This window comes from Mesocricetus auratus, unplaced genomic scaffold, assembly GCF_017639785.1.
Source record: "Mesocricetus auratus isolate SY011 unplaced genomic scaffold, BCM_Maur_2.0 Super-Scaffold_100691, whole genome shotgun sequence".
NCBI classification, from domain to species: Eukaryota; Metazoa; Chordata; class Mammalia; order Rodentia; family Cricetidae; genus Mesocricetus; species Mesocricetus auratus.
The window spans coordinates 46,085,788-46,108,667 of NW_024429267.1; the positions used below are offsets into that span (position 1 = coordinate 46,085,788).

Here is a 22,880-nt window from a genome sequence, read left to right on the forward strand (position 1 = left end):
AACTATAGAGAGATTTTCTTGGTGACTGGGCTTAAATTTATTATGATGGGAAGAGGCAGCTAGAATGCAGACTCTGTGGGGTGACTGGTCTTGGGGCTAATTTTCCTGGGCACTGTACTTGCTCTGTCTCCAAGGACAATGTGACCAGTTTCACCATCGGTAGCTTGAGCCTCCTCCCCTTATATCCCCTCAGGGTAGGGGTAATGAATGGAAGAATTCACTGGAAACCGCTGAAGATGGGGTTTTCCCTGCCCCTCCAGGAGCCTGCCAGGGGTCCAAAGCTCTGTCTGCGGGTGGGAGGAGCTGGAGTCTGGGAAGCCCGCCTGACAGTTAACCTATGTTTAAGCAACTAGCCTGGCAACAGAGTTAGCCTGACAAACAGCTCCCTCTGCCATCTCCTCAGGCAACCATGGCGCTGCTCAGGCTCCTGTCGATTTTTGCTTTACTTATCTCTGGTAAGGAACAGGTGGGTGGGGGCACTCCAGTTTTCCAGTGAATTTCTGACCTTTCGCTAAGCTAATGTGGAGGCAGAGGCCGAGGGACCTCTGGCCCCTATTCCTTATCTTGGCTGTTTCTTCAACTGTGTTCTCTCTGCCTTTAAAATGTTACTGTGGGAGGCAGGAAGGACTTCGGCTGTTTGGCCTCCAGATGTGGTCAGAAAAAGGTATCGTTATATTTCTAAATATGTCTTTCTTCTAGTCCTCCACAGCCTGCCTTGGTCCATAGATATCTCTGAGAGCCAAGGCCCTGGCACCATCCTTCAGCCTTTCTCCTTCAACTGCTCCTCCTACATGCCCACCCTGGAGTTACTCAGTGTGAGACCGCCTACCAGCTTCTTCAACAACCCCAGCCTGCACAGGCATGATAAGGGAATCTATCTGGGAAAGGTAAGGTCATGGGTACAACTAGGGATTGTGGGGACCCAAGCCAGAAGTAGTGTACAAAGACAGGCAGGCTGGACCCTGCATGCTGTTGCCACCCCACCACAGGTGACCTTGAGCAGCTCTGCTAGGCTGGATGCCCTTGCAGTAAACCGCTATGAGCTTCAGCTGCAGTACAAGTGTGGCAACTTTGTGCTAGCGGGACCACTCTTTGTGCACGTGCAGCGGGACCCCGGGCGTATCCGGTGTGCTGGTCCATTTGCCAGCCCAGGTGAGACTGGGGGTGGCAGGTTGGGAGAGGAAAGGCGTGGCCTGAACAGAGCCTCCCTGGCTTCTTCTCTGAACAGCTGGGGAATTCGTTTATGTGCCAGAGACAGTCACACCTGGGGCCCTACTGTACGCTCTGTTGCTGCCAGGTCTAGGAGTCCAGAGAGCCCAGGTAAGCTCAGAACACAGGGCAGTGAGTGACAGGGTGTGGGAGGAGGTCACAGGGAGAGAAATCACAGTTCCTGCCAGGTCAGGCATAGCCTCCAAAGACCCCGAGGTAGACAGTTGCACCTCTGCATGATGCACGTTCTTGGAGAGGGCCAGTAAGAGCTGCCTACCCTCCCATCGACGAGGGCAGTTTCCCACAGGGACCCAAGTCTTCTGAGTTCTATGTGTTCTGAGTTCATGACCATTTTTTTATCACTTTGGTAACTCTAGAAAGAACTGTGGACTTTCCCCATTTTTTATTGTGAGTGTATGCACACGGATATACATGAGCATACACATGTTGTAGCATGTTTGTGGGGGCTTAGAGGACAACTTCTGGATGTTGGTTCTCCTCTTTCACTATGTGGGTTCCCAGGGCCAAACTCGGGCTGTCCAGGCTTGGCAGCAAGGCCTGAGCCAACTCTGTTGTGAAATATTTTAACTGGATAAAGATGTGGTACATTTGTGTATGCTTCAGAATATTACTTTAACTGTGTAAAGGTGACTTTTGTGTATGCTGTATTTGTTTAAAGCTGTAAGGATGTGTGTTTAATTATGTAAAGATGTGTTGCATCTGTTTCATCTTGCCTGCCTAAGGCACCTGAAGTGCTTTATTTAATAAAGAGCTGAATGGCCAATAGCTGAGCAGGAAAAAGGACAGGTGGGGCTGTCAGGGAAAGAGACTAAATGGCTAGGCTTGAGAGAGAAGGGAAGAACGAGAGACGTAGGAGGAGAGAATGAGAAACACTCCCGGGGCAAGAAACCAGCACACACCAGTCAGTCAGACTTAGAGAAGCCATGAAAGTAAGTCACAGAGAAGAAAGGTAAACCCCAGGGCAAAAGGTAGATAAAGAGAAACAGGACAATTTAAGCTAAAAGAGCTAGCCAGAAATGTGCCTAAGCTAGGCTAAGCATTAAAAACTATTAAGTCTCTGTGTTATGATTTGGGAGCTCGTTGGTGGCCCAGAAGAAGAGGCCTGGCACACAGCTCACAAGGGTGTTGTTGTTGTTCGTTTCTGAGACAGCCAAGGTTACACAGAGAGATCCTGTCTAAAAGGATTTTTTAAAAAATCCTGAAGGGTAGTTGTTTTAGCAGAGAGTACGGAGGATCAGAGCCAGGGATAGCAATGGAAGACACTGGGGTGACCCGTGGCAGGGTTCAGGACCATCAGATATAAGCAGCAGCCTGCTGGCTTATTGGGGGATATTGACAGGGAGTACTTGGGGCACTGGGGACTGGAGAGGACCACTAATATCTCTATTCTATTAGATGAACATAACCAGTGCCCAAGACCCTCCATTCTTCCCCGGGCCTTTCTCCATTGATGATCAGGGATTTCTGCGAGCACCATCCCAGGGTCTCAAAGGCCAGGCTCCAAAGGTAAGCATGGATTTGGACCCGGGGATAGCTATGGATTAGATAGGACCATCATATTCTGAAAAATTATTTGTTCTTGGCTACCTTGACAAACGTGTTGTCTCAGCCCCTTGCTGCCCTCATGCTGACTGTCCCCTCTGTTTGGCTTTGTTCTATGCTGAGATCTGGAAGTCCAGAGAGAAGACAGGCCTGTGGTTCTGGGATCTCACAGGTCCTCTAACATGTAGTGCAGCATTTATGGCAATCAAACTTAGAGAGAAAACTTCGAGCCATTGAGAAGGAAGCTCCCTCTTTAAAACTGGCATTTCTGCAGTTCTCTGGGGTCCATCCTCAGCACCACAAAAGGAAACACACTTCCACCTCTTAGTAACTGGCTCTTAGCAGCTTTAACCTAATTCACACTTTGACTCAAAAGAATTAGTGGCCCGGAAGTATAGGGCTCAAAGGGGCACTTGTCAGCAGCATAAGTCATAGGGTTCTTTGTGGAGGTCTTGAGGACTAGGAATGGAAATAGCAGTGGACACATAACATGGTTTCCTTCCTGACATATATGCATTTGACAGACCTTCCAGCTGCAGATTTTAGTGTCCTTAGGAAAAGGCCAAAGCTGCAAAGGGATGCTGACAGTGAAGGTTTTGCCTGCGCCCTCCAGCCAAGTCTCCTTCCCGTAAGGCTCCCTACCCTGGGAACAGTGGAGGAGTCTGCATCTATCCCCAGGGGAACAGCTGCAGTAGGCTGCAGGGCGAAGGAGTGTTCAAACTCCTGTAGAAAGAGAGCCCTGGGGGAGGCTCCTGGAGACCCTGCTGGAGTGAGCAGGAGCAGGCAGGAGCTAGGTTCTCGCTTTCGGTTCAGACAGAAGGCCCAGAGTATCACCATCTCAGAGGATCTGGTCCCTGGGAGCAAGGTGATTCAGGTCGAGGCTAGGGGATTCAACTTATGCTATGAAATCTTCTCCCCACGACCCAGCCCATTCTACTCCATTGGACAAGGTGAGGGAAGGAGGCAGGTGGGTACTGGGGATGTCTGTGGTTGGGAAAGGGTGGGGCACAGAGGTAACTTCTATCAGAAAGCTTGGGGTTGAGAGCCCTGACCTTAGAGGAAGAGGTGGCAATGATCAAAACCTTCTATCTGCCCGCCCTGGGGCAGTTGGTGGAGACCGGGACTGACTGGGGCGGGGAGGAGCTTTGTTTCTTTCACCTTCCAGCGGACGGGGTAGTGCGGACCACCGTGCCCCTGGATTTGGCTCGCGCTCAGGGCGCCGGGGTCACGAAGCTGCAGGTGAGGGCCTTTGAGAAGCTCCGGCCTTGGGTCAGTGCGGAGTTCGATCTCACGGTTAACGTGCGGGCGGTCAACCAGTGGCCCCCACGCTGCCATCCTGCGCTACTGGTGTAAGTTCCCGGAACCCATGCCAGGGCTGGTTGGGGTGAGATTTCCTGGCTCACCATTGGTCTAGACTCCTGTCTTACCTCCTGCCCTCCACTCCCAGGACTCAAATCCCAGAGACTGTTCCTGTGGGCACTGTGTTGAACACGCTCACTTGTGTTGACCCGGACTCTACCAGCGCCCCCCTCAGCTACCAGCTGCAGTTCCACAATCCTCCGGACTCCGCCAGCCTCCGTCTTCGTGACAGAGTCCTTGAGGTGCCCAACACCCACTCCTAGATTCCCATGCAGACAAGGTGGGTGGACCAGGGTTGGTTGGCCCTGAGACCCTGGAGGTGGGATGGAGTTTGGTTGTGAAGACAGCCCGAGTCTGGAAAACAAGGCCAAGGTAGGCTACACACGGATACCCTAGTTTTGAGGTACTGTGACTCAAGTTCTTTCAGATCCTGGGTTCATCTTACTCTCTGGTCTCCTTGGCCAGGTGAATACTACACTGGACTGTGACACTCCTGGGGCTTGCTTCCAGCATGCAGCTTCCATCTTGGTGTTTGATAATGGTCAGCCCCAGATGACCAGTGAGTGACCATACTTAGGCTTGAACATTCAGGACAGGGCTATTTTTGCTCACCCCTTTCGATGCCCCAGACATAGACAGCTATCTTCCTTCAAAAACTAGGTCAGGACTCTCAGTTGAAGATCCCTAGGGTGTTTCTTTTAAGACCTCCCCCCACTCCCCAGAAAACCCTCCCTGCAATATAGGGCCATGTTTACTTATTAAGAACCCTAGCCCAGGACAGCCTCCAAAGCCACAGAGAAACCCTGTCTCGAAAAACCAAAAAAAAAAAAAAAAAAAGAACCCTAGGGCAGGTCTTGGTACCTCAGGCCAGCTCCTTAACTGCCAAATGGTCCCCAGCTGAGGTTCTGGTACTGGTGATGGTAACACCCGTCAATGAGTTCTCCCCAGCCTGTGTCCCACGAACGTTCCGAGTTCGGGAGGATGCAGGGCCCCACACTCTGCTGGGCTCCATAGTGGGCACGGATATGGATTACCCTCCTAACAGCCTCGAGTACTACATCTCTGGTGCCCCCCCCACCTTCGCTGTGGATCGGCTCAGTGGTACTTAACTCCCAGGGCTGGGAGGGAAGGGAGGGGCCAGAGCTGGCTCTGCAGGCTAAGGCTGTGACCATCTCTTGTAGGCGAGCTTCACCTCCTGGGACCTTTGGACTATGAGCAACAGAGGTTGTACAGGATCACTATTCTGCTGATTGATCACAGCCAAGACTGGGACCTCAACCTCCGTCGCTCAGGTTCATGTACTATAACCATTGAGGTTGAGGTAATTGACTTCCAGACCTGGAAAAAAAGACAAACTTCCCTCTGGACTTTTGCCTGCTTTTCCATGCAGCGCTCTCTCTCTCTCTCTCTCTCTCTCTCTCTCTCTCTCTCTCTCTCTCTCTCTCTCTCTCTCTCTCTCTCCCTTTTTCCTCCCTCCTTCCTCCCTTTTCTGTCTTTTTTTGGTTTTTCGAGACAGGGGTTCTCTGCATAGTCCTGGAACTAGCTTTGTAGACCAGGCTGGTCTCAAACTCAGAGATTCACCTGCTTCTGCTTCCCTGAGTGCTGGGATTAAAGGCGTGTGCCATCACTGCCAGGGATATCCTCATTCGGGGAGGGGCTCACTATGGAAAACATTACCACCTGTTGCTTGCCACTTAGGTTCAGTGGTTTCAAAGGAGGCTGAGGGGCTAGCCTGGGAGTTTGAGGAATTGACTGTAGTCATTTCTAATGTGGTGGCCTTTCTCCAGGATGTGAATGACCATGCCCCCGAGTGTGAGCCTCCATTTCAGGAACTCACCATCTACACTCCCCTGGGTCGTAGCATGGAGGTGACTAAGGTGTCATGCTGGATCCCTCAGGAGCCACAGCGCTCGGCGCTCTCCTACAGCATCGTGGGAGGTGTGACTATGTGGGGGCCACCAGGCTGTTGGTGAGGGTCAGGCTAATGCAGTGTAACACCTTCTTCTCCTACACTCTGCTTTCAGGGAATAGCCAGAGCCGATTTAGACTGCAAGGGAGTGTCCTGATGCACAATGACACTGCATTGGGGCCTCCGTGGCCAGAGCAGCCCTGCACCTATGAGCTATTGATTCATGTTGCTGATGTGGGTCCTTCCATCCCCCACCTCAGCACCACAGCAACCATCATTGTGCATCTAGTTCCTTGGAGGGCCAGCACTGTGGCCACCAGCACCCACAGAAGCACAGTGAGGGGGTTCTCAGGCCCTTGGGGGGTTGGGAGAGAGGATCTTGAAGGGTGAAGACATCTGACCTTTTTAGATGGAACTGTGACAGAAAACATTTTGGAGAAAACTGCTGGGTGAAAAAATAAATCTGGGGTGTGAGGTGCCCCACTTCCTAGAGAATTTGAAAGCTAGACTGTCAATGGCAGTGGTGAGTCTGTGACCCTCCTTTCAGGTGTCCTCAACAATGACACCCCTGATTGTGACAGATGTAGAGGCTTTCTGGAAGCCAGAGCCTTGGTTTGTGGTAGTGCTGACAGCGACTGGTGCAGTTTTCCTCCTGGTTCTGGGCTGGCTCCTCAGCAGGATTCTACGGGGGTATGTTTTTATCTCTGCTTTCTGCTTCTCAGCCTATATATAGACACTGTCTGGAATAGGTAGTTTTACTCGATATTTGATAACACTGCAACACTGATGGACAAACAGATTGAGGAGGGCTACTTCTGTCTCTCCAGAAGTATTCAGAATGAGACACTGGAAGTGGTCTCCATCATTGGAGGAGTCCAGTTTTGGAGCTGGATGGACATAGATGGCTCAGAGCTAGAAACATACCAGTTCCCAACATCTGTTTTCTTCTTGATATCTGCCCTGCTTCTGTAAATTGAATCCTCCAAGTCTAGGGGTAGGACAGAGAACAGTGTGGACATCTCACACAGGCACTGGCTGTCCCTAATATAAAATGACACGATGACACTACTCCTTAGTATTAACAGGCCTGCTGCGTTCACTCCTTCCTCTGGCATTTTAGGTTTGCCCAGTCACTACAGGCACCAAACAAACCAGCCAGAGCTCTATTGCTAAACAGGTCAGTCTCCTTTGCTTACCTCTACATCTTGGGAGCCCATCTCCTAAACTTAGGCTGGGGCCCAGACTCTTATCTTGTACTTGTACTCTGATTTGCTATAGCATCCAGGGAAATGCAGGATCCATTGAGAGGCTCAAGGAGGCACCAAGAAAGGAGATGTCCCAGGTACCCAGAATTTCCATGAGTCTGGAATGCCAGCTCATATCCCAAGTTGAGGGCACCGAGGCGGCTCTAGGGGTACTCCCTATCCCTGTAAAGCCTGACTTCCTGCCCGTGAATGGCTATCCCTGTGAGAGTGCCCACACCACCACCAAGACAGCAGAGGGAGGTGGGCACCAAACCCTTCCAGCTGCTCCCTGTGGGCAAGGTTCAACTCACTGTGCCTTTTTATTCTTTCCAGCACCATTTTGATGGCAGAGCCCACGATGTCTGTAAGTCTCTTTTTATAACTATTCCCTGCTTGGGCCCTCACCCTTTCCCAGGACTTTCTCTTCCCTTTCCCCATCTCTTTTTTACTGCCACCACTACATCCATCATCTACATTTTCACAAACTGAGCTCTTTTCTTGTCTTACCCCCCCCCATCACTCCCTCACCTTCCGCCAACTTTTGTCAAGAACCAGATGACCACTCAGACCTGGTCTCGCCCCAGCTGACCGTGGGAGGGAGATGTGGTGAGGGGGAAAGCTCTCTGGATCTCCCAGCTTCTCTAGTACAATTGTAGCAGAGTAATCTGCCACTAGCTGCTGTGGGGTAGCTGGTATCCATTGGCTTCCTGGTCATTTGAGTGGGACCTCAGGGTTCTTTGCTGAGAAGGGAAGGGGGAGAGAAGTTGGCTCCCTGGGGAAGGGGTGATGATACCACTTAAGTCAGTAGTCCCTTCTCCCCGTCTCTCTCCTGTACATCTGGGCTCAGGCACAGGGAGAGATTACCTGTTCAACACGCGCACCGGAGCCCGGCATTGGCTCTGAGGCCAAGCAGCTGCCTCACTATGTGTGGAATCCCCTTTTCACATGATCATAGCCTCAGTAATAAAGAGTACAGACAGAACACTACCCACCTTTTGTAATCTTTATATGGGAGAAGCTCTGAGATCTCTTTCCGTTTTCTTACCTGGAGAAAGTGCCACCTCCTTGCGGAGAAGCATTATCTAATGCTCTGACTGCAAACTGACAACTTTGCAGAAGAGGCTCTTTGTTAGTAACTGATGGGCTACCGGGGGCTTTACCTGAGTACTTGGCTTATTTTAAGAGCTCATAGAGTTTTCCTCTTGTTCACCCTCATTTTATAGACAGGGCAACCAAGTCTCAGAAGCTAACACTCGAAGTTCTAGAATTAACTAGTCAGGACATGTGGGTGTGCGACCAGATGCTGTCTTGTGGTGCCCTTGGCATCTTAACCTTGAAGTCAAGTCCTGGGTTAGGCTTACTATGGAGAACAAGGGATGGGCATCTTCATGGGACTCAATAGTTTGCCTTGGAGACAGACAGATCATAATAGCCAAGGGCAAAAGATACTGTCATGGGAACTTCACGGATGCTCTGGGGCAAAGAGGAGTAACCACTGTGTGCTGAGACCTTGTGCCTGATGCAGATTTAACTCTTATGCAAAATAAACCAGGGGAAGGGGAAGCCAGAAACTGAGAAGGTAGCACAGAAGGCTGTGGCTGGGGGACGCTTAGGAAACACTGGTTAACTCTGTAGCGAGGGGAGGTGAGGGTGCCCATCATCACCACTTCCTAAGGCTGTGTGACCTTGGCTCAACCTCTCTTATGCGCCTCAGTTTCCTCGCCAGTGAACTAGGGCAGGCGGCAAAGCAAATACCATACCATGGACATTCCCTAAGCGTGTGCGAGAAGTATGATAAACGCTGCCAGCTCAAAGCCGAAAGGGTTGCGCAGGTGAGAAAAGCAAGAGCGCTCTAGCCTAGCCCGTTGCTAGCAAAAGCGCCACCGCCAGCAAATCTGAGGATGGCGCGCATGCGTCAACTCATGCTGTCACAGTCACGTGCCCCAGGCATTCTGCACGAGAGGCACACTCTGATAGACGGGGACAGTTGACGAATCGGCGGGGAGAACTCCTGCAGGCATCGGGAGGAGAGGCTGTTGATTGGAGAGGACCTCAGTCAGGGGCGGGTTCTTTGCTGTCCTTGGTTACTATGACGCCCGGCCCCCGCCCCCTCGGCTGGCCGCCATCTTGTTGTTGATCCGTACCCAGTGGGCAGCGCTAGGAGCTGGACCGAGCGGCCGGTGCGGGGCCGCTGCTGCGGGGCTCAGCCACCTGCGCTGCCTGCCAGGGGGCGGGCCGAAACCTGGAGGCCCGGGGGGCCCAGCTCCCGTGGGGAGCTTTGGGCGCCCGCTGCCCGGGTCCGGCCGGTGAGTGACAGGAGTCGGGCCAAAAGACCCGCCCGACACCCACGGCTAGGGTGGCGGCGGGCGCGGGGTTGTAGCTGGCGCGCGTAGGGCAGGGTCGGGACTTAGGCCGAGCATCATTGGAACATCATCCCAGCGTCCTGGTTGGCCTTGCGCGGAGCCTCCCAGATGCTGGCACCGAGGCTGGGAGGGCAGCCCGGGTGGAGGTCGGAGAGCCCTGTGCCCAAGGACCGGCCCGGAATAGCGGGAAACCTGTCTTTATGACTAAATCCCTGGGTGCCTCTGACCCGGAGTGCTGAGATGTGGTCACTGCTTGCCTGTTCTCCCGGCGGAAATGTTCCTCTAAACCAGTGATAAATGTATGTCGCTCTTAGATATCACACCCTTGCGAGTAATTTTTTTCAGGCCGTTTGAGATTAAGATTAGAAGAAACAGGCCTAAAATGCCTTAGGAGCCGAGCAGGTTGGTATCAGGGCTCTGTGGTTTTGGTGCGGCCTGTCTCTTTGCATGGAGACCCCTTGGAACATTCTGTGCTCTTCCGGACTGTATACTGCTTCTTGAAGAACCTGGTTAAATGTCTGTAATGGCTGAGTTTTATTTGGGGGTATAAATTCTTTGGTGCTTGACCACCACTCTTTTTGGAGAGAGAGTTTTAGGAGGATAAGGATGGTGGTGGCTTGGTTAATTTTTTTTTTTTGTCTCCTAAAGAGACAGTACGTTAGGACTACTAAAAATGTTTTTATTGTGGACGGTCTTGAACTGTCCCATTAACTTTTTAACAGAACTGAAACCGGGTATGAGCTCATGCACTCGACTGAGGCAGGAGGATTATCCACGTTGCAGGCTAGCCGGAGCTGCATAGCAAGACCCTGTCTCAAAACAAAAGCAGTGCTAAATGTTGTTGATGCTGGGTGAAAACAGCCTGCTGGGCCTGTTTCTTAGGATGGAGGTGGAGCTGCCTGCTCTGACACACATTTTTACCCATGGTCCTTTAGCTTCCCACACAGGTGTCTTGTATGTTGTCGTCATATGAAACCTACAAGAGATGATGAAGGAGGTCAGGCAGGCAGTACCCTTCATTTCTGTCACCTCTGAATGTTTAATTTTGAAAGAAAGCATCACCCCGGTCTGGAGGTGTCTTTGGAAAGCCAGGGCACAGGCGGCAGGGGCTTGCTGTTTGCTGCTAATCTGCTTGTGAGAGAGAAGTTGAGTAGTATTGTTACTTATTTCATTGCCCTTCCACGGGGCCATTTTTTGAATGATTGATAGCCTTTTAAATAAAGTTTCTTAGGTAGCTACTAAAGGAAATGCTAAAATGTTAGCTTCTTAGTGTGTTATCCCGGGACCCCCCCCCCCAGCTCCCATTGCTTTTATTTATTTTTGGAAGTTAAATCAATCAGTCACAGGGTTAATTTTTTGATGTTTGTGCTAAAAGCACTAACCCTTAAGTTAGACTCTTATCTCATTTTGGGTATTGGATCTCTTAGTGATATAGAAGGAGACAATTAATCAAGCTGTCAGCATTGTCTTCTGCATACAGTCTCAGGGAGTTCCAAGGCCCATTAAACTCTCCTTGGTCCATATTAGAACTGCTGTTCCAGCCGGGCGTTGGTGGCGCACGCCTTTAATCCCAGCACTCGGGAGGCAGAGGCAGGCGGATCTCTGTGAGTTCGAGACCAGCCTGGTCTACCGAGTGAGTTCCAGGACAGCCTCCAAAAGCCACAGAGAAACCCTGTCTCGAAAAACCAAAAAAAAAAAAAAAAAGAACTGCTGTTCCAAGGAAATCAAAATACATACAGACTTTCAATATCTTTGTTTAATATTTGTTTTATGCTTTGTTTACTAGCTCATGAATAGGGTATGATGCTTGATTCAACAGTTACCCAAAGACAATAGCAATATTTCTGTGCTGGGTATTTTAAATGCTGCATCATAAAGACCATTTTTGTGGTAGTTCGTCCTCTGTCGTCTTTGTCTTTGCAATAATTCATTTTGTAAACTTCAACACTTTAGGTTTTTTTTGGTTTATTGGTTTGGTTTGGTTTGGTTTTCCGAGACAGAGTTTCTCTGTTTAACAGTCCTGCCTGTCCTGGAGCTCCCTTGGTGCAGACCAAGCTGGCCTCAGACTCATTGAGATCGGAATGTCTCTGCCTCCCAAGTGCTTGGATTAAAGGTGTGTATCACCACTGCCAGGCTACTTTAGGTTTATTTATTTTAGTTTTTTGAGACAGGGTTTCTCTGTGTAGCCCTGACTGTTCTGGAACTCACTCTGTGGAACAGGCTGGCCTCTGCCTCCTGAGTACTGGGATTAAAGGCATGTACCATCACTGCCTGGCTCACTTCAGGTTTTTTGAGATCATGTTCTTTGTGTATGTCAGGCTGTTATGGAAACTCAAAAGTCACCTGTTTCCTCAGAGTGCAGGGACTTCAAGTGTACATACAACTGGCTTAACACTTTCTTTTCTTTTTCTTGAGATGATCTTAACATAGCCCTGGCTGTCCTATCACTCACTATGTAGACCAGGATGACTTCAGAATCACAGAGCTCCACCTTCCTCTGGCATGGGCTGGTTTAGCACTTTTAAACTATTAGGAACAGTTAGGTATCACAGATGGTGGTTATTCTACACGGGAGGCAGAGGAAGGTAGATCTCTGAGTTTGAGGCCACCCTGGTTTACAAGTCTAAGACAACCAGGGAGGGCTACACAGAGAAAGCCTGGGTTGGGGGGCTCGAGGACAGGCAAGATTATAGAATGAGATCTGAGGTCCTAATGAGGCATCCAAAGTGTTGCTGCCCAGCCCACCTTGTTAGGTTTTATCTTTATCATCCGCTAACTAAGAGCTTTTGCTCAGTGCTCCATATGTATTTCACTCCCCAGTCCTCTTGCTTGCTGAATCCCGTGACCTTCGCCCCTGTTTAGGATTCTCTTACTTTTCTTCATCGTTTATCTCCAGAGTCCAGTTCAAGTCTTCCCTGGCTTTATAAGACATCTCAAGCATTTGATTCCTGGAGCATATTCCACTCCCTTTGAACTGCAAAAGCATTAAACAAGTAAACCCTGAGCAGCAGAATAGGATTTGCTCTGCTTTTTGCGCTGTGCTTGTGTGCAGATACGTGTTACGGAGTTTGTAGACATCAGAGGACAACTTCCTCTCCCTTTACCATGGGTTTCATGTTAGTGTGACAGTACCCTTATCCCCTGAGCATTTTGCCAACCCTGTTTCACTTTTTGAGACAAACTATTACTGTGTAGCCTAGGGAGGCCACCAACTTGTTTTGTAATCCAGGTTGATAATCCAACTCTTAATCTTATTCTCAATGTGGCTGTAGAATGAATGGCTGATCCTGACTACTGAAGACCCTATGTTTTATATCCCTCTAGTGCTGGGATTAAAGACATGTGATCACAGGTGCCAAGATCATCTTTGTGTGAGCTGTTTCTCTTTAGGACTGGGTCAGTCTTGTGTAGATCTGGGCGGCCTTGGACTCACAGAGATTGTCTGTCTCTTAATCCTGAGTCCTAGAATTAAATATGTATGCCACCACCTCCTAGCTCTGGCTGCTGGAATTGAAGGTGTGTGCATGGTTTCTATGACTTGTGGCTGACTTTGCTTTCTGAATCCTCAGACAAACTTTAGTAAATCATAAATAATATATCAACCATAAAGACAACATAACAGAAGGTGGAAGACTTGTAAGGAATGACTACAGCATATGTACAACCACCCCCCATAGGCACCCCCAAAAAGTTCTGGAGGAAAACATGGTAGAGTGCCTGTCTAATGCATAAGACCCTAGTTTCTGGGACTGGAGAGATGGCTCAGCAGTTAGAGCACTGACTGTTCTTTCAGAGGACCCAGGTTCAGTTCCCAGCACCCACTTTGAGTAATGTGCTCCAGCTGAACTAAGAGGCTGGTTATCTTAGTTCTTTAGAAATGTTTTTACACTTGTTAATTTCGTGCATACCCCATCATGGTATGCATTTGGAGGTCAGAGCCATCTCGCCATTTGCTTGTTTCTTTTTTTCCCCCCTCTTCTCTTCTTCTCCCCTCCCCTCTTTTGTGTAACAGTTCTGGCTGTCCTGGAACTCACTCTGTAGACCGGCTGGCCTTGAACTCACAGAGATCCACCTGCTTCTGCCTCCTGACACTATGTCACTATGCCTGGCTCAGACAGAGAGGCATCCTCCCGGCCTCCCTTCGAATCTGCATGCACACATGTACATATATAAGAAAAGACCTGGGTAGTGGTGGCATACAGGTTTAATTCCAGCACCAGGAGGCAGGCAGATCTCTGAATTTGAGGCTAGCTTGGTTTCAGGACAAGCAGCTATACAGTGAAACCCTGTCTTGAAAAACCAAAAAGAAAAAAGAAAAAGCTGATCCATCTCTCTAGCCTATAGATGAAAATTCTTGTATTTGCTGCTAGGGTTTGAAATTACATTTAGGCTGGTATACTACCACCACGATTCCCCACCCCCAAAGAGTAGGCTTCTGCATTTCTGAACCCCTTTATAAAAGTTTTATTTGTAGAGTTACTCCTGCTCCTTGCACGAAAGAGAAAAGCAAGTAGGCTAAGCAAGTGGGACGAGGGCTGGACAGTCTCTGTCTCTAAAGGAAGTTTCTTCCTTTTTGCTTGTTTTATGTATGTGGGGGGAGTGCACATGTTATATTGTACATGTTGAGGTCACAAGACAACTTGCAGGAGGTAGTTCTTTCTTTCATGTGGGTTCTAGGGCTTGAACTCAAGTCCTCAGACTTGATAGCAATTGTCTACCCACTCAGCCATTTCACTGCTCCCCACCCTCACCCCCAACCCCCATCTCTTATAGCCCAGGCTAACTCTGAATTTCCTGATCCTCCTGCCTCTACTTCTCTACAATTGCAGGTGTGCACCATCATGCCTGTCCAGCTGCACTCTTTATATCTAAAATTTGATATCAGTTGGGTAAGAGCACTTTGCATGTGATAAAACTCTGGGTGTATTATGATTGAATGAACAGTTATTAAGCAACATATTCTGAAGCCAAAAAACTCCTAATGACAGCACTGGTAGGGATGTGGAAAAATTGGAGGCCTTACACACCCTAGTAATGGGGATGGGAAACAGTGCAGCAGCTTTGGAAACAGTGTGGCAGTCCTCCTTTCTCCCTGCCTCCCCTCTCTGACTGTGTAGCCCAGCTGGCCCTGAACTCAATTCTACTGAACTCTGGGACTAGAGGCATGTGCCATCGTGTCTAGCTTTAGACAGTTCTTTAACTGATTGTAAATATTTATAGCATCAGCATTAATAACAAGAGGGGTGAAGAGATGGCTCTGCAGTTGAGAGCTCTTGCTGTTTGTGTGTTGATTTTTCAAGACAGGGTTTCCCTGTATGGCTTTGGAACCTGCCTTGGAGCACTCTCTGTAGACCAGACAGGCCTCGAACTCACAGAGATCCACCTGTCTCTGTCTCCCGAGTGCTGAGATTAAAGGTGTGTGCCACCACTGCCCAACTCCTCTTGCTGTTCTTACAGAGGACCTGAGTTAGGTCACGAGGCTTGAAGTTGTCTATAACTCTAGCTCTGACATCTAGGGTCTCTGCATGCACGTACTCACATTCACAAACCTGCCTCTACCCCCTTATACATAATTAAAGATAACAAAAGAAGGAAACAACCCAAAAGGTCCAACATCATATGAGTAGATAAGTAAAATCTGTTCATATAGTGAATGTTACTCAAAAATGAAAGGGGGCTAGTGGCGGTGGCGGTGGCACACACCTTTAATCCCAGCACTCAGGAGGCAGGGGCAGGTGGATTTCTGTGAATTCAAGGCCACCCTGATCTACAGAGTGAGTTCCAGAACAGCCAGAGCTACATAACAGAGGGACTATGGTTTTTTTTTTGTTTTGTTTTGTTTTGTTTTGGTTTTACGAGACAGGGTTTCTCTGTGTTGTTTTGGAGACTGTCAGTCCAGCCCGGCCTCGAACTCACAGAGATCCGCCTGCCTCTGCCTCCCGAGTGCTGGGATTAAAGGCATGCGCCACCACTGCCCGTCGAGGGACTATGTTTTAAAACAAAAACCCAGTAAACAAATACTAGTGTGTATTGTATTTGAGCCTCAGAAATGTGTAGAGTTAAAAAACCCAGGTGTGAAAGTCCATTTGTGTGAATGTGTTTCTAGGCATCATCCAGTGCAAACCATTTGTGGTTGCTTTGGGCTTCCAGGTGTTGGTAGGGTAGGGAAGTAATAACAAAAGTGTATAGTATGTCTTTTTGAGATAATTAAATGTTTTGAAGTTGTGGTGATAGTTGCATGTTTTTGATATTATATTAAGAACCACGGAGTTGTACACTATAATGGGTGAATTGTGTGATGTGAGTCATCTCAATAAAGCTGTTATTTAAAATATGGGTTGGTTGAGGCTTAGATGGCTCATTGGATAAAGGGTTTTGCCACCAAGCTTCATGGCTCAAATTCCATCCCCAGGACCCACGTGGTGAAAGGAAAAGCCCAACTCTTGCAAGTTGTCCTCCAGCCTCTACAACTGCTGTAGCATGTGTGTTCACACACACATGCAGATGCACACACACAAATAATTTAAAATTCTTAACTTCAGTAAAAATATTTAAATATGTATTTAAATGAGAAAAAGAAATTGTGATGTCACCTTTAGTATTTTTCTGTATAAGCAGAATATTTTGTTTTTTGAGACAGGGCCTCACCTTGTAGCCCATCTGGCCTGAAACTCACTATGTAGTTCTGACTAGCCTTCAACTCTTAGCTGCAACTTAGATTTAGTTGTTATCAGTGTCTTTATTGCCTAAGGAAAAATTTCAGCTCATTTTTATTAGAAATGTTTTGCTTGAACATATATGTTATTAGAGGTTTTCTGAGGGATGTAACCCCTCCTCAGAGCTAGAACTACCGTATGACCCAGCTATAGAGTACTCCTGTACTACCTAAAAGAATCTTAAGTGTCTGACAGATACCTACACATTCGCATTCCTTTATGGTGGCACCATTCCCATTAACCAAGGTATGGAATCAGCCTGGCAGTCCACCAACAGATGAACTGAGTAAGAATTTTATTCAGTTATGAAAAAGAAAATTACGTAGAGTGACACTGTCTCAGAAAATCAAAAAGGAATTGTGTAAACTGCATGGTGGATGGATGGAGTTAGAGATCATCATGTTAAGTGAAATAAACTAAATTCAGAAAGACAAATACTGCATATTTCTCCATAGCAGAATTTTTTTCTGTTTTTGTTGTTGTTTTGTTTGTTTTGAGACAGGGTTTCTTGGCTAGCCTTGGCTGTCCTGGGACTGTCTCTGAAGACCAGGCTGGCGTGGAACTCACAGAGATCATCTGCCTCTACCCACCTGGAATGAAAGGCATGTGCCACCACCAACGGGGCAGAATATTTTAAAAGGTGTTTAAATTAAAACATAAAAATAGAAGGCAGAGTATTTAGCCACAGGGAGGGGACACGTGAGGGGGGTGGTAAAGGGCACAAGAGAGACTGGTTCAGGTTGGATATGAACAGAATTCACGATCATATGCATGTATGAAAATATAGTAAAACCCATCATTTTGTATAATGAGTATATACTAAAAAAGCCCCAGAAGATTATATTACCGCCCTAGCCAAACACGACCTATGATGTGAGGGTTTCTTGGATACCATTCTTTCTTTAGATGAAATATTGAATTATAGACATTTCTTAGAGAGTGAAGACTTTGTAATTGTTGCCTTCAGTTCTTATTTTTATTTTGCTATTTTTTAAAAGGTACGGTCTCACATGCCCAGGTTGCCCTTGAACTCACTGGGTAGCTGAGATGGACCTTGAACTTCTGATCTTCAGCCTCCACTTGGAAGTGCTGAAATCACAGGCATGTGCCCACTCCCTGACTTGCCTTCAGGGTTTAGATGATTCCTGAAGCTGCGCAGAGAAGTGACTTTGAGGCACACTGAATTAAATGCAGAGACACTTCTTCCCTCATACCCTTTGGCCTTGCTTCCTAGTAATGTGGAAAGGCCCAGAAAGATTTGTTGTCTCTAGTTTTGAGATTGCCATGTAATTTTGCATTAGTAGTAAACTGAACAAGTGACCTGTGGTGTGTACTGCTTGCATATGGCCCTGTTTCTTCATACTAGACTGTCTTTCTGTTAGGTGCTTTGGTGTTTTGCCTATATGTATGTCTATGTGATGGTGTCAGATCCCCTGGAACTGGAGTTACAGGCAGTTGTGAGCCTGTGGGTGCTGGGAATTGCACCCAGGGTTCTCTGGAAGAGCAGCCAGTGCTCTTAATCACTGCGCCATCTCTCCAACCCCCCCCCTTTTTTTTTGAAACAGAGTTTCTCTTTATAGCCTAATTGCCCTTGAACTCACTATGTGGACCAGACTAGCCTCGAACTCAGAAATCTGCGTGCTTCTGCCTCTGAGTGCTGGGATTAAAGGTATGTGCAACCACCCCCTCCTGCCCTCACCCCTAGCTAGACCCTGTTTTTTTTTTTAATTTATTTTTTATTTTATGTATATGAGTGATCTATCTGCATGTGCTAGAAGAGGGCATCAGAGCACACTGGAGATGGCTGTGAGCTACCACGTGGTTGCTGGGACTTGAACTCAGGACCTCTGGAAGAGCAGCCTCTGAACCATCCCTTCAGTCACTAGACCCTGTTTCTTAACACTTTTTTCCAGCAACCAAAGAAAATAATGTTTTAAGTATTTAGTTGTGGAACCTTGCTTGACAAGTCTCTTTCCTGTGGTACCTGTTGGAGATGCCTGCTTTCTGTACCTCATCGAGCTGGCCTGACAAAAGACCCAGTCACATTACCACTTGGTTTTTCAGAACTTTTACAGTACAGGGAATTGAACCTATGCCTTCAATGTGCTCTGCAAGTGTTGTACACTGAGCTGTATCTCCAGTTCTGGTTCCACTTTTTCTGTTGAGACAGGATCTCACTAGTTGTCCAGGCTGTGTAGCCTTGTAGGTATTGAATTTATGACTTTCCTGACTTAGCTGGGATTACAAACCTACTCTACCAGGCTATGTTTTGATGATTTTTGGTATTTTCTTTTAAAGATTTACTTATTACATATACACTGTTCTGCCTACATGCCAGAAGAGGGTACCAGATTGAATTGTAGATGGTTGTGAGCCACCATGTGATTGCTGGGAATTGAACTCAGGACCTCTGGAAGAGCAGTCAGTGCTCTTAACCTCTGAGCCATCTCTCCAGCCCCGATTTTTGGTATTTTAAGTACCAAAAGTGCAGCTAAAGTTAAAAGATGTTCATTTTCATTAGCACAGAATATAAACATGAATACCAGGAAGTTTCTAACCTGTCTGGGAAGATAAACAATAAAATATACGATTGTGCCGGCCAGTGGTGGTGCACACCTTTAATCCCAGCACTTGGGAGGTAGAGAAAGGTGGATCTCTGTGAGTTCAAGGCCAGCCTGGTCTACAGAGCGAGTTCCAGGACAGGCTACAAAGCAATACAGAGAAATCCTGTCTCAGAAAAAAACAAAACAGAACAACAACAACAAAAAACAAATACACACGATTTTATTAGATAATAAAATCGGAGGGTTTTTCCCCCCCTCTTTTTTCTTTAAGACATGCTTTCTTTTTTAGCCCTGGTTGTCTTAGAATTCTCTATGTGGACCAGACTGGCCTTGAACTCAGAGATCCACCTGCTTCTGCCTCTTGAATGCTGGGACTAAAGGTATGTGTCACTGTACCTGACTAAACTGGAGATTTTTATTTGTGTTATTTTTTTTCCCATTTAGTTGTAGGGACTGAACTCAGCTCAAGGTCTTATACATTGTAGGCTAGTGTTCTACAGCTGAGTTAAATCCCAGCCAACTGTGAATATATATAAATTAGTATAAGGAATTGGGAGTATTGAGGGACTTGGCTAGTCAGAACTAGAGAGAACTCTAGAAAAGGATAGAAAACTATATTTGGGAAGTGGTAGGTGGCTGTGGCCCCTCAGGCTAATAAACATCCTTAAGGAAGACCCTGTTCATAGACTAAGGTCTATATCTTGTTAGATGGGGCACAGTTTTGCCTTACTACATGGCAGAAAAAAATCATTGTGGGACTATGTTGGCAGAACATGCTAGAAATCAACATCCTAGAACTTAGTGGGTAGATTCCATTTGCAAGGAAATTTGTCACCAGAAGCACTATACTGTGAAGTTCTCAAGTGAGGTGTTAGAGGAAGCTGCTGGCCTCTGTGATGTATCGTGGGAGTCAGAACATCTGTGGTTGGGCTCTAGGAAAGCTGGCTAAGTGGTGGAGGCCTGGTGAGGGCTGCACAGTGGAACCAGAATGAAAAGCTTCTTCCTTTTGCATTAGCGCTTCTTTAATGTCTACTGACAAAGCTTAATATGAGCTAGCAGAGGAAAAATAATGATTTCATCTGTTTTCGCCAAGTAGGCAGTAGAGGATGGGTTTGGAGCTAAATTTATTGGAAACTGGTAAACTGTTAGAGTTAAGTTACTCAACTATCATTTTTCTGAATAGAGTTGATGAATTATTACCAGATCCCCCAACATCTTTTTTTTTTTTATTTTTTTTCCAACACCTTATTTTTGAGGACAGGGTTTCCATATTTAACCCAGTGTGGCTTTGAACTTAATCTTCCTGCCTTAGCCTTTTGAGTGCTGGGATTATAGATGTATACAACCATGCCCAAGTTATAGTTTGTTTAACACAGGATTGATTTAAACCGCCATCCTGTTCTAGCCTAGAATAACTTGTGCTTGCAATTCTTTTTTTGAATTGTTTTGAAACTTCATTTAAGGCTTGGCAGTGGTTGTGCATGCCTTTAATTTCAGCCCTCAGGAGACAAAAGCAGGCAGATCTCTTAGTTCAAGGCCAGCCTGATCTATAGAGTGAGTTCCACGACAGCCAGGGGTACACAGAGAAACCCTGTCTCAGAAAAAAAAAACAAACTGAAAACAAAAATCCTTCATTTACTATATGTATTCCGTGTGTGCACTAACACATACATACTTATGTGTCTATTTGGGTGAAGGCCAAGGACAGCCTCAGGTTCATTTCATAATAAGTTCACATTCGTTTTGATAGAGGCTTCTTACTGGCATGGTACTCACCAAGTAGGCTAGGCTGGATGGCCAGCAAGCTCCAAGGATCTACTTATTTCTACCTTCCCAGTTCTGGGAATATATCTCATCATACCCATTTATTATTCCTTCATTGTTGTTGTTTTGAGACATGGTCTTAACCTTGTGTCTTAGACTGGCCTGAGACTCACAGAAATCCATCTTGTAGGAGTGGAATTAAAGGCCTGTACCAACTGCCACTTCTGGAACCCATTTCTTTTTATTTACTTTTTTTTGGGGGGGGATCTTACTATATAGATCAGGCTGCCCTCAAACTCACAGAGATCCTCCTGTTTCTGTCTCTCTGGGCTGAGAAAAAAGATGGGAACCATCATTTTTTTTTAATGTATGTGTTAGGGGCTGGAGAGATGGCTTAGTGGTCAAGGAGCACTTGCTGCTTTTGCAGAGGGCCATGGGTTCACTTTCTAGCACCTACTTCCAACCACCTGTAATTCACTCCTAGGGGATATGATGCTCTCTGTAGGCATCTGTGGTGTATTTATATACATATCAGCCAAACATTCATATGCGTAATTAGAGTAAAATCTTTAAATGTGGGTTCTAGAGGCTGCAGAAATGACTCGGGGTTTAAGAGCATATACTACTTTTCTGATTACTTGAGCTTGAGTTCTAGCACCCGTATCAGGTAGTTTACAGCTGCCTGTATCCTCAGCTGTACCTCGGGGAATCTGGTGCTTCTGGCCTCTGTGGGCACTGCGCTCATTTGTGTGGACACGAACATGCAAATAACTTTTTTATTTTTATTTTATGTGCATTGGTGCTTTGCCATGGGTGTCGGGTCCCTGGAACTGAAATTACACACAATTGTGAGCTGCCATGTAGGTGCTGGGAATTGAATCCAGGTCCTCTGGGAAGAGTAGTCAGTGTTCTTAACTACTGAGCCATCTCTCCAGCCCCCTAAAATTTAATTTTATTAAAAATTGTAGACTTTGTGTGTATGGGTGTTCTACTGCATGTTAAATGTGTGTACTGTGTGTGTGTGTGCGCGTGCGCATACGCAGAGGTCAGAAAGTGTTGGATCCCTTGGAACTGGAATTACAGATGGGTGTAAACCATCATACAGTTGTTTGGAATCAAACCCAGGTCCTCTGGGAGAGCAGCCAGTCCTAACAGCTGAAACATCTATCCAGTTCATAATACTGAGTTTTTAGTTGCTACTGTATGTATGTTTGTGTATCTTGGCCACATGTGTTTGTGTATCTTGGCCACATGTGAAAGACACCTTTGAGGAATCTGTTCTCCTACTATGGGTGCTGGGAATTGAACTCAAGTCATCATGCTGACTCTGCAAGTATTTTTATTTGCTGTGCCATCTTGTTGGCCCAATTTCCAGCAATTCTTTTTGTTTGTTTTGTTTTTCACTGTTTATACCTTACTGGCCTATAACTCACTTTGTAGTCCAGGCTGGCCTCAGAGTCACAGAGATCCACCTGCCTCTGCCTCCCAAGTACTAGGATCAACAGAGTATACCACGACTGCCTTAGCTTAGAGAACAAGCCTGCAAGCCTGTTGCTCTGAATCTGTGTTTGGTTGACTGAGGAGTGTGGGGACCAGGTACTGCCTTGCAGTTGCCCTGGAGACTGTTTTGGTTCTTACAATACCCTGACCTTGTTTGCAACCAAAGCTCACCACAGTTTTTCTTTTGTGTGCCAGGACTTTTTAATTCACTGCCACTTTGTAGGCTTGTTGTGTTGTTGAATTAAATCAGACAAAAACAAAAGCTAAAAGGCCCAAAATAAAACCCCCAACCATTTACTTTTGTCTCCTAAGTTTAGTTCAGTAGGGTCTTTTATCTGGCTCCTTATTTAAAAATAGTTTGTTACAGGTTTGTTAACAGCTTTTCCTCTTTGTGCTAGACTCCCCACCCCCTCTCAGATAGGGTTTCTTTGTGGCTTTGGAGGTTGTCCTGGAACTCGCTCAGTAGACCAGGCTGTCCTCGAACTCGGAGATCCTCCTGCCTCTGCCTCCCTAGTGCTGGGATTAAAGGTGTGAGCCACCTCCGCCTGGCTTTTTATGCATTTCTTGTCTGACTACATTTACACTTGTTTTTGATTCACTTAAATCTTTTCTAGAATCTGCACATAATTTATATTCCCTTTGTTGCTGGTTTGGAATTTGTTAAATAAAATTTTATTTAAATAAGAAAC

At 46.9% G+C, this 22,880-nt stretch overlaps 1 protein-coding gene across 3 annotated transcripts in view; it reads left to right on the plus strand.

Moving 5' to 3' along the window:
• Window positions 1-310: 310 nt before the first annotated feature.
• Window positions 311-22,880, plus strand: part of Cdhr4 (cadherin related family member 4) — a 29,218-nt gene continuing 6,648 nt past the window's right edge. Inside the window, exons 1-19 of one of the 3 annotated variants that reach the window (XM_040740184.1) lie at window positions 311-455; window positions 700-887; window positions 990-1,152; window positions 1,229-1,320; window positions 2,626-2,736; window positions 3,297-3,400; window positions 3,586-3,722; window positions 3,938-4,121; window positions 4,220-4,373; window positions 4,597-4,690; window positions 5,029-5,232; window positions 5,313-5,452; window positions 5,919-6,069; window positions 6,156-6,376; window positions 6,588-6,730; window positions 7,161-7,217; window positions 7,319-7,382; window positions 7,618-7,648; window positions 8,093-8,271. In XM_040740184.1, the coding sequence (XP_040596118.1) occupies window positions 410-455; window positions 700-887; window positions 990-1,152; window positions 1,229-1,320; window positions 2,626-2,736; window positions 3,297-3,400; window positions 3,586-3,722; window positions 3,938-4,121; window positions 4,220-4,373; window positions 4,597-4,690; window positions 5,029-5,232; window positions 5,313-5,452; window positions 5,919-6,069; window positions 6,156-6,376; window positions 6,588-6,730; window positions 7,161-7,217; window positions 7,319-7,382; window positions 7,618-7,648; window positions 8,093-8,187 (2,379 nt within the window). In that variant the 5' untranslated portion in view covers window positions 311-409 and the 3' untranslated portion in view covers window positions 8,188-8,271. Of the gene's footprint in view, window positions 456-699; window positions 888-989; window positions 1,153-1,228; window positions 1,321-2,625; window positions 2,737-3,296; window positions 3,401-3,585; window positions 3,723-3,937; window positions 4,122-4,219; window positions 4,374-4,596; window positions 4,691-5,028; window positions 5,233-5,312; window positions 5,453-5,918; window positions 6,070-6,155; window positions 6,377-6,587; window positions 6,731-7,160; window positions 7,218-7,318; window positions 7,383-7,617; window positions 7,649-8,092; window positions 8,272-22,880 lie in introns of those variants that run through there. The other 2 variants (XM_013116978.3, XM_021229980.2) reach the window with 2 other exon arrangements.